The sequence below is a fragment of the Procambarus clarkii genome, unplaced genomic scaffold (assembly GCF_040958095.1).
Source record: "Procambarus clarkii isolate CNS0578487 unplaced genomic scaffold, FALCON_Pclarkii_2.0 HiC_scaffold_272, whole genome shotgun sequence".
Taxonomy (NCBI): Eukaryota; Metazoa; Arthropoda; class Malacostraca; order Decapoda; family Cambaridae; genus Procambarus; species Procambarus clarkii.
This window is the reverse complement of record NW_027189305.1, coordinates 296,116-311,969: the sequence shown is the minus strand read 5'-3', so window position 1 is coordinate 311,969 and position 15,854 is coordinate 296,116. Positions and strand designations below refer to the sequence as shown.

Sequence of the window (15,854 nt, the reverse complement as noted above, 5' to 3'; positions counted from 1 at the left end):
TATTAGACAGGAGAGTCGGTTTGTTATTTAAAGACTTCTTTGATCCCAAAGAGAGCATCAGAGGTAGAACATTCCTAGATGACAGCGAGAGTGCATGGGGGGGGGATTGTGTGAAAATCTACCAGAGTGCATGGGGGTATTGTGTGAAAATCCTGGTCAGGCTTCAGTGGAAGCCTCAGGACATTCTCGTGTGTTCAGCAGAACTCCAGGTTGCAATCCTTTTCCATGTTGTGGCCTGATTGTCTGAGGCGTGTGCATTGGACTACCAAACACATTAGTTGTTAGTGTGATTACTCGCTGTAAATCAAATTAGTATTGGTGAGGATTGCTAAACAAGCCCTCGTACTGATTTTTTTGGCTTACACTAATTTCTTTGTCGTCCTCTGTGCATGAACCTTCGTTTATAATAATAGGTCCAATACTGGAGGAGATTTTTATTACTATTTCACATACTTGAAGAAAATTTTGGAGTGTTCTTTATCTCTTGAGTGGCTTTCTGTTCTAATTTACAAGGCTTTACAAGAATGTAAAAACATCATTGCTATGTATTCTTATAAACTCAATGTACCTACTTTACAACACACCATGGTCCAGTATGGTTATATCACAACACACCATGGACCAGTATGGTAATATCACAACACACCGTGGACCAGTATGGTAATATCACAACACACCATGGTCCAGTATGGTAATATCACAAAACACCATGGACCAGTATGGTAATATCACAACACACCATGGACCAGTATGGTAATATCACAACACACCATGGACCAGTATGGTAATATCACAACACACCATGGACCAGAATGGTAATATCGCAACACACCATGGTCCAGTATGGTAATATCACAACACACCATGGTCCAGTATGGTAATATCACAACACACCATGGTCCAGTATGGTAATATATCATACCACACCATGGACCAGTATGGTAATATCACAACACACCATGGACCAGTATGGTAATATCACAACACACCATGGACCAGTATGGTAATATCACAACTCACCTGAGTGATTGTGAGGTGATGGTGATATAGTAGTGATAGTGAGGCGATATAGCAGTGATAGTATAGTGGTGATATAGCAGTGACAGTGATATGACAGTGATGGTGATATAGCAGTGATGGTGAGGTAGTCGTGCTGTAGCAGTGATAGTGATATATCAGTAAATGTAGGGAGGAAAAGTATCAGTGAGGTGATAATGCAGTGAAAGTGAAATGATGTTGGTGTAGCAGTGACAGTGTTATGTGATAGTGAGCTGTTGGTGATATAACAGTGACAACAGCTGTCATATAGTGACACCACAATTTGTTACTCAACATGGTCAGTATATGACCCCAAGTGTGGGGCCTGAGGTGATGGTGATATATAGAGGTGATAGTGAAGCTACAGTGATACAGCAATGATAGGTTACAGTACTGGGAAGTTATAGCATTGATGGTGATACAGCCGTGATTGTCAGGTATTTGATACCAAAGTATAAATAACAAAGATAGTGAAGTTATGATGATATAGTGATAAAGGTCTGTCCTTAAATTACATTGGCATCAAAACACGCAGTCCATGGTGATGCAGGAGTGATGGTGATGGTACAGTGAACTAGAGTGGCAGCACAACACAGTAGTGATGGTACAGTGAACTAGAGTGGCAGCACAACACCACAGTAGTGATGGTGGTGGTACAGTGAACTAAAGTGGAAGCACAACATCACAGTAGTGATGGTGATGGTACAGTGAACTGGAGTGGCAGCACAACACCACAGTAGTGACAGTGATGGTACAGTGAACTAAAGTGGAAGCACAACATCACAGTAGTGATGGTGATGGTACAGTGAACTAGAGTGGCAGCACAACACCACAGTAGTGATGGTGGTGGTACAGTGAACTAGAGTGGCAGCACAACATCACAGTAGTGATGGTGGTGGTACAGTGAACTAGAGTGGCAGCATAATACCACAGAAGTGATGGTGGTGGTACAGTGAACTAGAGTGGCAGCACAACACCACAGTAGAGTAGTGATGGTGATGGTACAGTGAACTAGAGTGGCAGCACAACACCACAGTAGTGATGGTGATGGTACAGTGAACTAGAGTGGCAGCACAACACCACACTACTGATAGTGATGGTACAGTGAACTAGAGTGGCAGCACAACACCGCAGTAGTGATAGTGATTGTACAGTGAACTAGAGTGGCAGCATAATACCACAGTAGTGATGGTGGTGGTACAGTGAACTAGAGTGGCAGTACAACACCACAGTAGTGATGGTGATGGTACAGTGAACTAGAGTGGCAGTACAACACCACAGTAGTGATGGTGGTGGTACAGTGAACTAGAGTGGCAGCACACCACAGTAGTGATGGTGGTGGTACAGTGAACTAGAGTGGCAGCACAACACCACAGTAGTGATGGTGGTGGTACAGTGAACTAGAGTGGCAGCACAACACCACAGTAGTGATGGTGGTGGTACAATGAACTAGAGTGGCAGTACAACACCACAGTAGTGATGGTGATGGTACAGTGAACTAGAGTGGCAGCACAACACCACACTAGTGGTGGTGGTGGTACAGTGAACTAGAGTGGCAGCACAACACCACAGTAGTGATGGTGGTACAGTGAACTACAGTGGCAGCACAACACCACAGTAGTGATGGTGATGGTACAGTGAACTAGAGTGGCAGCACAACACCACAGTAGTGATGGTGGTGGTACAGTGAACTAGAGTGGCAGCACAACACCACAGTAGTGATGGTGGTGGTACAGTGAACTAGAGTGGCAGCACAACACCACAGTCCACCACAGTCACCTCCCTAATGTCACTGTGGTTGACTGCTGCCCTCACCACATCCAGGCCGCTCACCACGTCACCGAAGACACATGACCAATGGTAAAAACCCTGGCGGTCCCTGGTGGTGATGGTGAACTGGGAATTCATGGGACTAAACAGCTCACCGCAGGCCAACACAGCTCCTGCCCGGCGTGACATCCGGTACTGCCCCTGGAGGTCAGGCAGCAGTGGGGCTCCTCCCTCACCATCATTACTCTCGTAGTCCCCGCCCACCACACACTCCCCCGGCTCACCCTTGTCCTCTACCTGCAACTGTTTAGTGTTGCGGTAGGTGTGGCCCCGCTGGCCCGTACACAACAACACAAACTGTCTGGCCAGCGGAGTGTCAGGGGTCAGCCGGATGGTGACCCGCCCTCTTGTTGACCCCGCCCACCCGAGGTCAAGGAACACCAGGGTGCAGGAGGGGTCCAGCACGCCCACAACCTCACTCTCCTGCAGGAAATGAAATAAATCATGCTGATGACTGTATAACAAAATGTTATCATATTAGTTATCAAAACTTAGTAACTTAGTAAGACTAGTGGGTGTAATAAAGTAACCTGGAGTGTGTGAGCGTGGGCGGGCGTGGGCTGACGCAGGAGTGGGTGGAGGTACAGCTGTCCGTCTTGTAGAGTTATCCTGGCGGAGCCGTGGCCATCTTGGTCTTCCTGGACGGCCAACACCCGGCCAGCCTCCACCAGCCTCTTGACGGGCTCCCTCATCCTTCTGCGAAGGTCCTCAACCTGTGGACAGTGTCAGCCCCATTATCACCTGTGGTCAGTGTCAGCCCCATTATCACCTGTGGACAGTGTCAGCCCCATTATCACCTGTGGACAGTGTCAGCCCCATTATCACCTGTGGACAGTGTCAGCCCCATTATCACCTGTGGACAGTGTCAGCCCCATTATCACCTGTGGTCAGTGTCAGCCCCATTATCACCTGTGGTCAGTGTCAGCTCCCCCCCTCTACTAGCAGGGGGTTGGTGCTGGACCTGTTGATCCAGCTCCCCCCCCCCCCTCTACTGGCAGGGGGTTGGTGCTGGGCCCGAAGATCCAGCTCCCCTCTACAGGCAGGAGGTTGGTGCTAGACCTGTAGCTCCAGTCCCCCTCTACTGGCAGGGGGTTGGTGCTAGACCTGTAGCTCCAGCCCCCCTCTACTAGCAGGGGGTTGGTGCTAGACAAGCAGCTCCTTGAGGTTACCTTGAGATGATTTCGGGGCTTTTAGTGTCCCTACGGCCCGGTCCTCGACCAGGCCTCCACCCCCAGAAAGCAGCCTGTGACAGCTGACTAACACCCAGGTACCTATTTTGCTGCTAGGTAACAGGGGCATAGGGTGAAAGAAACTCTGCCTATTGTTTCTCGCCGGCGCCTGGGATTGAACCCAGGACCACAGGATCACAAGTCGAGTGTGCTGTCCGCTCGGCCGACCGGCTCCCACCCCCTCCTCCAGCCCCCTCTACTGGCAGAGGGATTGGTGCTGCACCTGTAGCTCCACCCCCCTCTACTGGCAGGGGGGTTGGTGCTGGACCTGCAGCTCCAGCCCCAGAGATTTTAAATGTAGTTATTGTCCTTGTATATAAGTCACTGGAGGCAAACCCTCAGCAGTTTAAAAACCAACTAATGAAAATAGAACACTGCTTGGAAAACCTCACAAATCCAGCTCCGAACATCATCCTGCTTGGGGACTTCAACCTACGGCACCTGAAATGGAAGCACCTGGCTAATACAGTAATATCAGAAAGAATACCAGGAAGTAGCCTAAATGAACAGGCACATGCAAATGACCTGCTACGGATGTGCGATAGGTTTGCCTTAAACCAGCAAATAGTAGAACCAACTAGGAAGGAGAACACGCTGGACCTCATTTTCACTAATAATGATGAGTTGATCGGGAACATAATGATTACAAATACCTGTTACTCAGATCACAACTTAATTGAAGTTCTGACAACCATGGGGAACGGACCTTCAAAACCAGTCCAGATTCCCGGTGGAGGAGATTTCAGCAAATTCAACTTCAGTAATAAACGGATAAACTGGGAGCAAATAAACCAGGACTTCACAGAAATAAACTGGGAAGAACAGCTAGAAAATGCAAACCTGAATCAGTACCTGGAAAAAATAAGCTCAGTAGCACTAGAAATATGTTCAAACCGCATACCTCTAAGAAAAAAGATGAAGAGATGCAGATTGGAACGGGAACGTCGTTCCCTATATAGGCGAAGAAAACGAATCGTGCAACAACTTGAGAGTCGCACCCTATCTCAAGAACGGCGAAGAAGGTTAGGTAAAGAAATAGAAACAATTGAACGGAAGCTACAAGAATCATACAAAATCCAGGAGAGGCAAAGAGAGCAAAAGGCCATCAGTGAAATAGAGAGAAATCCGAAATATTTTTTCTCCTATGCAAAATCAAGATCAAAAACCACATGTAGTATCGGGCCCCTGCGAAAGGGAGATGGAACTTTCACCGATGACAACAAAGAAATGAGCGAGCTACTGAGGAAGCAGTACGACTCTGTTTTCAGCGAGCCATTAAACACACTAAAGATTGATAACCCAAATGAATTTTTCATGGATATGATACCAACATCAAATCATATATCAGACGTCACCCTATCCTCACTGGATTTTGAAGAAGCCATAAACAGTATGCCCATGCACTCTGCACCAGGCCCGGATTCTTGGAACTCCATATTCATAAAGAACTGTAAAAAACACTATCGCATGCCCTCCACATTCTGTGGAGACAAAGCCTAGATACTGGCGTTATTCCTGATATACTAAAAACAGCAGAGATAGCACCACTTCATAAAGGAGGAAATAAGGCAGAGGCAAAAAATTACAGACCGATAGCACTAACATCGCACATCATAAAAAATTTGAGAGAGTGATAAGAAGTAAGATCACAAAATACATGGAATCACAGCATCTCCATAACCCCGGACAACATGGTTTCAGAACAGGGCGCTCTTGCCTATCACAGTTGCTGGACCACTATGATATGGCATTAGATGCTATGGAAGACAAACAAAACGCTGATGTAATTTACACAGATTTCGCAAAAGCTTTTGATAAATGTGACCATGGTGTTATTGCACATAAAATGCGTTCAAAAGGAATTACCGGAAAAATAGGCAGATGGATCTACAATTTCCTGACCAACAGAACCCAATGTGTGATAGTCAACAAAATAAAATCCAGCCCATCAACCGTGAAGAGCTCAGTCCCCCAGGGTACTGTGCTTCCTCCAGTACTTTTTCTCATCCTCATATCGGACATAAACAAGAACACAACCTATAGCACTGTATCATCCTTTGGATGACACTTTGATCTTCATGAGAGTAGGCAACATAGAGGACACGGCAAACCTCCAGTCAGATGTAGATCAGGTCTTTCTATGGGCTACCGATAATAATATGGTGTTTAACGAAGATAAGTTCCAGCTCATGCGCTATGGAAAAATTGAAAATATAAAAACGGAAACCACGTACAAACTCAGGCAAATCATAACATAGAACGAAAAGGCAATGTAAAGGATCTGGGTGTACTCATGTCGGAAGACCTTACCTTTAAAGAACACAATAAAGTAGCCGTTACAACTGCAAGAAAAATGGTAGGTTGGATAACAAGAACTTTTCACACTAGAGATGCTATACCGATGATACTTTTCAAAACGGTTGTACTCTCTAGAGTGGAGTACTGCTGCACAATGACAGCCCCTTTCAAAGCTGGAGAAATTGCTGACCTGGAGAGCATGTAGAGATCCTTTACTGCTAGAATCCACTCAGTAAAACATCTAAACTATTGGGACCAACTAAAGAGCCTAAAACTGTACTCCCTTGAGTGCAGGCGGGAGAAGTACATAATAATTTACACGTGGAAAATTTTAGAGGGGCTGGTCCCAAACCTGAACACAGAAATAACATCACATGAGACCAGAAGACATGGCAGGATGTGCAGAATACCCCCGTTGAAAAGCAGAGGTGCAACAGGTACTCTGAGAGAGAACTCTATCAACATCAGAGGTCCGAGACTGTTCAACACGCTTCCACTACACATAAGGGGCATAATTGGCCGACCCCTCACATTGTTCAAGAGGGAACTGGATAAGCACCTCCAAAGGATACCTGATCAACCAGGCTATGACTCATATGTCAGGCTGCGAGCAGCCACGTCCAACAGCCTGGTTGATCAGTCCGGCAACCAGGAGGCCTGGTCGACGACCGGCCGCGGGGACGCTAAGCCCCGGAAGCACCTCAAGGTAAGGTAACCCCCTCTACTGGCAGGGAAGGGGGGGGAGGTTGGTGCTGGACATGTAGCTCTAGCCCCTCTCTACTGGCAGAGGGTTGGTGCTGCACATCTGGCTCTAGCCCTCCTTCTACTGGCAGGGGGTTAGTGCTGGCATTGTTTAGGAGTTTGTTGGCAGTTTCAAGGCTTCAGTCTCTTGGAACCCAGCAGTGATCTGTTTTGATTCGCTGTAGGTTGGTGGTGTCAACCGTTCTCTGCACCTCTGTGAGGTGGGGAGGGCCAGGATCCTGGGTTCAATAGAGGATCACAGGTTCAATCACTGTGCAGCACATAAATGGTTATCATGTTTCCTTTCACCTAATGTTCCTGTTCACCAACCAGTAAATATTTATCCAGGAGTTAGACAACTAATGTGGATTGTATGTTAAGGAAAGTCAGTAGTTGACCTTGGGGAACCTCAATAAACCTAAGAACAGGCTTCCTCTCCTCAAAACGCAATTCATTATCTTGAGATATGACCTATGAGAGAAAATAAAAAACTTACTGTTAATGGCTTCTGGGGGATCTCTCCAGTGATTTCCTGAACTTTATTCATGATGCTGGAGGCTGAGTCTCCCAGGTGTACAGGGTCAGCTGTGGCACCTGTCTCTGTGGTCATCATCTCCAGGGCCTCCCTGATGGTCTCCTGCACCTGTCATTACCAACACAAACATTAATGGTGGAGGCTGAGTCTTCCAGGTGTACGTTGTCAGCTGTGGCACCTGTCTCTGTGGTCGTCATTTCCAGGGGCTCCCTGATGGTCTCCTGCACTGTCATTACCAGCACAAACATTAATGGTGGAGGCTGAGTCTCCCAGGTGTACGTTGTCAGCTGTGGCACCTGTCTCTGTGGTCATCATCTCCAGGGCCTCCCTGATGGTCTCCTGCACCTGTCATTACCAACACAAACATTAATGGTGGAGGCTGAGTCTCCCAGGTGTACGGGGTCAGCTGTGGCACCTGTCTCTGTGGTCATCATCTCCAGGGCCTCCCTGATGGTCTCCTGCACCTGTCATTACCAACACAAACATTAATAGTGGAACCTGGACTATAATGAAGCATCAGGCTGTGAGTAAAGTAACTGGACTATAATGAAGCATCAGGCTCTGATGCTACTGGACTATAATGAAGCATCAGGCTCTGAGTAAAGTGACTGGACAATAATGAAGCATCAGGCTCTGAGTAAAGTAACTGGACTATAATGAAGCATCAGGCCCTGAGTAAAGTAATTGGACTATAATGAAGCATCAGGCTCTGAGTAAAGTAACTGGACTATAATGAAGCATCAGGCTCTGAGTAAAGTACTGTAACTGAACAATATAAGTAATGGTGTTTCTCTACACTGACCACAGTGTAGAGAAACAACAATATGACAGTTGACTTTATTAATAAAAATGTATCAGGTGTTGGAGCAAAATGTTTCCTATATATAAAGTCAACTCTAATCTTGATGTGTCTCCATGTCAAAAGTGTTTATATAGAGGCAATACTACACACAGTTGCACGAGAGCAGTGTGACCAGCAGCATACCTTCACTGAGGTGTGGACAGTCTTGACATCTGGGAAGAGTTCCTGGCACTTCTGGAGCCAATCTTCTACCTTCATCTTGCACCCATCAGCTGTGTCTATGGTTGTGCCAACCTCCTGTGGGGTGTTGACTGTGTCGAGGCTCCCCAACATGGCCTGCAGCTGAGTCTTCCCTTCCTCTCCTTGTGTTGTCATATCCACCACACTGGTATCCTCCAGTTCCAAGAGCTTCATTGCTGACTTGTTCTCCTCTAATAGAGCATAGAGTCTGTCCTGGAGCTGGAGGTGGTGAGTCTTCCAGTCCCCCAGCTGCCCCCGGTACTTCCCCAGCTGGGACAGTACCTCTTCACAGCTAGTAATGAGGCTGCTGATGATGTTCTTCTGCTCCTGCACCAGGGAACGTAACGTCTTACTGATGCCTCTGGCAGGACCTTCAGAAGGTTTTGCTGGCACTACTTCCTCAGTTGTTAGCTGGATGTTTTTGAGTTTCCTAACAAATGCCTCCACAGCATAGCTAATTGGGAACTGAGTAGCAGCTGTGGCAGTGTGCTGGGCACGGCAGCTGGGGCAGGACAGCTGACCATTCTTGATAGCATTGTCAATACACTGGGAGCAGAATGTGTGGCCGCACGGCAGATTGCGAGGTCGTAGCTGATTGTCATCATAATCGATAAAACACACTGAACATGCCTCTGGCTTGTTATCCTGTGGAAAAGAATATTTGGTTAAACTAGATGTATTTACAACAAAAAAGTAATATTACAGTACTTTATTTACTAATACAAATTGCATAATATCTATATACATTCTTTGCATTAGCTATTCTAGAGCAGAGTTAATATTACTTACAGATTAACATATTCACACAAGGGCCAATATTTTTTATAATATATCCCGGAGTATGGGATAATATTTTTTGGTAACATATTGCAGCAGCAGGGCTGTTTGTAAGACGTACCCGAGAGTACAGACTAACAATACCTATCCTTACTTTCTTATGAATAATAGAAGGGAATGTATGTATCGTATGTGATAATTGGGGAAGGGTCAAGTATTTTTAGTCTAAGTTGGACAATAAGTGCACTGTGAGTTAAATCTTTACAAATGGGTTTTATTGAACAACTCCAGATTATTGTACACTTATTAACTATGGGAACACATGATTACGTTACTGGATGAACACACGATTACATTACTAGATTGTTGAGATTGAGTGATACTCTTCACCAAACATAAACATGATGGATGGATTGACTATTGGTCCCACACAAATCTGGGCTTACTCGTTAATTTACTGTAGACTCTCTTGGTAATATAGATATGTAGCATGGATTTTTACAATATAAGGTCTCTACACTTAATCACTTTACTAACGGGGACCAAGGTTGATGGAGTTTAACCCTTTAACTGCGCGGCCTATAAATATGACATTCCCCTAGTGGGCAAGAAATAAATTCTCGGGAAAAAATTCTTTTTTCTTCTGAAAGTGTCAAAAACCCCTCCCTGTATATGGGTATAGCAACGGAATTTCGAAATTGTACTTACTTTGGCTGCTATGGGGTCCGTAAGGTGGCGTGTGACGTCATCATACCCCGTGCGCCCGTGCCGTAAGCTCCCGGGGCCGGTGGGGTGCCCGGGGCGGGGCGCGCGAGTTGCCGCGAATATATTTTTGATCATTTTTTGCACACAGTTCCAAATACATTTTATTTGTTTTTACGTGCTAATCCTATGTATAATGAACACGTACACTATATTATGGCAGTAAAACATCCATACTGTCCAAGGACACTGTGTTACGTGCATGACACTTGTGTACACATATGTTGCACATATTTACCATGTATCATGCTAATTTATGTATATATACAATCTATTTACAGACTATACACTGTCACACTATATACATTCACCATCAACACATTCAGAACACCGCGAGTGTGAGCAACCACACCCAGACAGGCCCTCCCTCACTCCAACATCTTACTCGCCAACATTGCTCCTCCCACCATACTGTTGTTTTTATTACACTATTTATACATGTTATATATACTTATCTACATGTTTTATTTACCAGAACTATGCAAGTAAGCCGGTATTGTGTCCAAACAGTACAGTGGCCACCATACACTCCATGAGAAATCAGACAGCAGACGACTCTACGATTACAACGTTACCTCCCTCACCAAAATAGCTCCACTCAACATACTCCTATTGCTGTTATTACACTATACACACACACTGTACATACCCATGTACATGTGTGTTCCCCATAGCGAACCACGAAGCTAGTGTGGTGAGCAAAACGAGAATGGCTGCCACACAGTGAGGCTACCTCAATTCTCTACTCCCTACCTCACCAAAATTCCTCCTTCCACAATACTACGCACAACGCTAATTATAACCACAATCCTGGTCATTAATTTCTGTAAATGAATAATTGACCACAAGTTTATTTTGAGAAGGAACCTAAGAAGTCGTTTGAAGATTCCTAGATGGACGAAATAATGCTGTGGTGCTGTGGCTAGCGCTGTGAACATCGTGAACAGCATTGAATCACTGATTTTTTAACATTGTACCCAGTCATTAACACACTCAGGCTCTTCTATAATACAGTACTATCATGGCTAAATAATACTGGTTATATATATATTTTGACATTATTAGGCGATGCTGTGGTCACATGCTGAACAGCAGAGCTGTGCGCTCATGCTGCGAGCGCCAGCTTTGGTTGCTCACTCACTACTGAGGCTCTCGCAACCGGCAACGTGGACCATGATTTTTTCTAAAGATGACGTCTGTTTACAAGAGCCCTGAGGAAGCTGATGTTAACTCCATATAGCCGCGGGAGTTTTGAATGGAACGTGAAAAATAAAAACACCCGGAGGCGCGTTGTGCACCCCGAAGCCTGGGCCTGCAGGCGCGTTGCGCAGTTAAAGGGTTAAACCACGTTACAGTAACACTTAAAGTGGGTGAATGAGTCCAAAATAACACAAGACACACAGGGTTCTACTAACACACATTCCTAAAATTCCTATCCATAAACTAACAAAGAAAAAAGCACTAGTACAGTTAATGCACTTATCGTAACTGTACAAGACCACCCAAGTGTTGCACTGACGTCTACTGGACACTGGAGTAGTCGCCACCTGAGTGGACTACTTGGTGCCGCTCTCCACTCTGTGTGCACTCCCTTGGTTCCAATAATGTTCCACACACAACTCATATGCCAAAATTGGTCATTTGTATATCTTATAGAGTTCCAGACTGTTTTCAACATTTAACACTGCTGTTTCTATATGTATATTTTCAACCAGTGAATGTCTTAAATAAGTGTTTCCTATACTATTCCATTGCTTTGGGGAAGATATATAATTATTAATAATGATAATTTTCCTTTCTAAGTCACTGTGCTTTACATGTACAGAACTGACTATTGTACTGGCAGAAATCATAAATTCATGATTGTCCTGCCCTTCAAGAAGACCTGAACAAAATAAGTGTATGAGCACCACTTGGCAAATGGAATTTAATGTGAACAAATGCCATGCTATAGAATGTGGAATAGGAGAACATAGACCCCACACAACCTATAAATTATATAATTACCTAAGTGTAGTTACAGGATGAGAGCTATGCTCATGATGTCTCGTCTTCCAAGCACTCTGTCATATAACGCTTTGAAATTACTGACGCTTTTGGCCTCCACCACCTTCTCACCTAACTTGTTCCAACCGTCTACCCCAAAGTGAAAGTGAATTTTCTTATTCACTTCTAAAAAATTAGATTTTCTTCAGCACCTTTGTTTAGTTTAAATCTGTGCCCTCTTGTTCTTGAAGTTCCAGGTCTCAGGAATTTTTACCTATCAATTTTATCAATTTCCATTACTATTTTGTACGTAGTGATCATATCGCCTCTTTTTCTTGTATCTTTTAGTTTTGGAATATTTAACCCTTTAACTACACAACGTGCCTGCAGGCCTACGCTTGGGGTGCACTACGCGCCTCCGGGTGTTTGTATTTTTCACGTTCGATTTAAAAGTGGCTCACGGTGACGCGGGTATGGAATGGATGGCTGGGGGCCCCAGTGATCGTCCACTATCTTGAAAAAAATTCCCAGCATGCCCCGCGGCCGTGGGGAGCCCCAGTTCCCAAACAGCAACCATGTCTGACACATCGTCAACGAGCTCCCGCTCCTCAGTGACCCGCGGTCACGGAAATTGACTCTGAGGAGGAGATTCGCGATATTTTGTACGACGACGGTGCTATGGATGATGACCTGGACTATGATCCAGAGAAAGATCTGACACAGAGGTATGATACAAGTGAGGGAGAGACGCAAGTGGATGATGTGGCGAGCATGTATGGTACACCCTCCTCACCCGGCCTGTCTCGCCGCCCTGGGTCAACACCCTTATCCTCACCACCATCATGTATGTCCCCAGACGCTAGTTTATTCAATGACAGTGCATGTGACGAATCTTTCTTGGGCTTCAGTGACATTGGCTCCGATACGAGTAGTGTGGACGACCCGAGTACTAGCAGCGGGGGTGGTACCAGGCGAGGCTTTGCTGCCTCAGCAACATGTCGAGGCAGGTGACAGCATGTCTCGCAGCATGACGACAGTGGGCCCTCAACATCAGATGTTTGTGGTAGGCCTACGGTACGAAAATTTGCCTCAGCGCCAAGCATACCCTCACGCAGCTCCAGCAGCAGCAGCAGACGACGTAGCCGTGATTTTGGTGCTCGTGGTGGTGTTGGCGCCAACACCAAACTCCCTGGTGTACTTGTGTGGGAGGATTGCGCCACATTTGTCCCTCAAATACCAACGTTTGATGATACCGATGTTGGTGTTAAAGCTATATTCCCGTATAACGGTGATGATATGGCGGACATGGAATATTTCCAGGCATATTTTGACAATGTCTTCATGAGGCATCTTGTGACCGAGACAAACATGTACGCCCACACCCTCATAGACGGCGGCATATTACCTGCCTCATGCCTCACGCGATGGAAGGATACAACAATCGACGAGATGTACGTATTTCTGGCACTATGCATGATGATGAAACACTCCGAGAAAGCTGTCGTCCAGGACTATTGGAACATAGACAGCCTTGTTCCATCACCCGTCATCAACCGATATATGTTGCAGGATAGGTTCCACTTGATTCTCAGGTGCCTGCATTTCGAGAACAATGCAAATGAGGATAGACACGACAGACTGTGGAAGGTATGCAAGGTATTTAGTGACCTGCGAGGGAAGTTCAGGGATTATTTAGTACCTGGACAGAATGTCGTTATCGACAAGTCGCTTGTACTGTTCAAGGGCAGACTGGCATTCAAGCAGTATATCCCTTCCAAGCGGAACCGTTTTGGACTGAAGTTTTTCGTGCTGTGCTACTGTGAGACTGGTATCGTCCTGGACACGATCTTTTATTCTGGTACAGACGTCGACATATATATACCAGCTCAAGATGAACACGGGTTCTCCGGCAGTGTCGTAAAAACCCTGATGGAACCGTTGCTGAACAAGGGGCATGTACTGTTGACCGACAACTATTACACCAGCCCCCTGTTGACTAGATACCTCCTTGTCCACAACACTGGCGAATGTGGCACTGTGAAGGCCCACAGGAAGGAAATGCCAGTGTTCGGTATAGGTATATACGTGGGCGAGTGCCAGATGCGCAAGTGTGACAATATGCTGTCAGTGCGGTGGAAGGACAGACGCGAGGTGAATATACTGACGACGACTCACACCGATGCCATGTTGAACAGTGGGAATGTCCATTTTCAGAAGTACAACCCCATGTATAAGCCGGACTGTGTCATAGACTATAACGTGAACATGCGCCTCGTCGATAAATGTGACATGATGCTTGGTGGTGTGGAGTGCGTGCACAGGTCTGTGAAGTGGACGGAAAAGTTTTTCTTCCACTTCATGGATGTTGCAGTGCTCAACTGCTTCAATATGTACCTAGTGAAGTCTGGCAGGAAACCGTCTATACATACCTTCAGAGCCAGCGTTGTGTCACAGCTGCTGGTAAAGTATGGCAAAGAGGGCTCCATAGTACCACGTGGGGTGCAAGCAACAATGCCACACGCAGCTCCAGACAGACTGCGGGGTAATGAGAACTTTGGGGTACACATGCTGGGGTATATGCCAGGCACAGCATCATGGGAGAAGGGTAAACGTGAGTGCATAGTATGCAGGAATACTACACGCAGATCACAAAAGCGAAGATACATCGGCACCTGGTGCGTGGAGTGCAAGGTGCCACTCTGCCCCGTTGGCTGTTTCACAGCATATCACACACTTGCGGAGTACTGAGTGTGTGTATATATTGTGTGATACTGTACAGTGTGTATATATAATGTAAATATAAATATATCAGCGTGATAAATTGGAAATAAGTGCAGGATAAGTGTACTTGTTTGTGATACACGTAACACAGTGTCTACAGACAGTACGGATGTTCTACTGCCATAATATAGTGTACGTGTTCACCATACACTGGATCGGCACGTAAAATCTAAAACATTGTATTTGGAACTGTGCGCAAAAAATGAGCAAAATTATATTCGCAGCAGCATGCACATCCCGCCCTGGGCGCCCCACTGGCCCCAGGAGCTTATGGCATGCGCACGGGGAATGATGACGTCACGTGCCACCTTACGGACCCCATAGCAGCCAAAGTAAGTACAATTTCGACATTCCGTTGCTATACCCATATACTGGGAGGGGTTTTTGACACTTTTAGAACAAAAAAGAAGTTTCTTCTGAGAATTTTTTTCTTGCGCATTAGGGATCATATTTGTAGGCCGCACAGTTAAGGGGTTAATGCCTCTAACCACTCCCTGTAGCTCTTGTCCTTCAGTTCTGGGAGCCATTTAGTTGCATGTCTTTGCACCTTTTCCAGTTGATGTGCTTCTTAAGATAGGGGCACCATACAACCACCTCTTTTATACCGATCTGCCGGTAATAACGACCGGTTTGGGAGATTGGTATCTGCAGCCTCAGATACCATTCTGGTGGTCGATATTACCGACGGTCAGTATTAGGTTTGTTTTGGCATCGGCAGCCCCTCACATGGCGACCAGGCCACCGACCTCGATCATCCAGAGTGGTATATTAAATCTTAACTTTCTTTTAAAATGATTTAGTTCTATGAAGAAAATTCTAAATTATTATTAATAAA

At 45.7% G+C, this 15,854-nt stretch overlaps 2 protein-coding genes across 2 annotated transcripts in view; both read right to left on the bottom strand.

Annotated features, from left to right (window-relative positions):
• Positions 1-419: 419 nt before the first annotated feature.
• Positions 420-7,866, bottom strand: LOC138361278 (peptidyl-prolyl cis-trans isomerase-like). The gene is made up of 3 exons (XM_069320651.1): positions 7,633-7,866; positions 3,399-3,581; positions 420-3,291 (listed from the first exon to the last, which is right to left on the bottom strand). Exons 1-3 carry the CDS (start codon positions 7,747-7,749, stop codon positions 2,779-2,781), a joined length of 813 nt encoding a protein of 270 aa, XP_069176752.1. The 5' UTR covers positions 7,750-7,866; the 3' UTR covers positions 420-2,778.
• A 116-nt stretch (positions 7,867-7,982) lies between these two features.
• Positions 7,983-15,854, bottom strand: part of LOC123768363 (tripartite motif containing 13-like) — a 55,532-nt gene continuing 47,660 nt past the window's right edge. Inside the window, exons 3-4 of the mRNA XM_069320652.1 lie at positions 8,657-9,358; positions 7,983-8,135 (exon numbers count right to left, since the gene is read on the bottom strand). Coding sequence (XP_069176753.1) covers positions 7,983-8,135; positions 8,657-9,358 — 855 coding nt within the window. The remainder of the gene's footprint in view (positions 8,136-8,656; positions 9,359-15,854) is intronic.

What these genes read in the sequence shown, in the direction of transcription:
- LOC138361278 (XM_069320651.1), bottom strand. Translation starts at nt 7,749, where the DNA reads ATGATGACCACAGAGACAGGTGCCACAGCTGACCCTGTACACCTGGGA. An exon ending in TCCCCCAGAAGCCATTAACA is followed by an intron (nt 3,582 to 7,632) that starts GTAAGTTTTTTA and finishes CACTGTCCACAG; the next exon opens with GTTGAGGACCTTCGCAGAAG. An exon ending in CCCACGCTCACACACTCCAG is followed by an intron (nt 3,292 to 3,398) that starts GTTACTTTATTA and finishes CATTTCCTGCAG; the next exon opens with GAGAGTGAGGTTGTGGGCGT.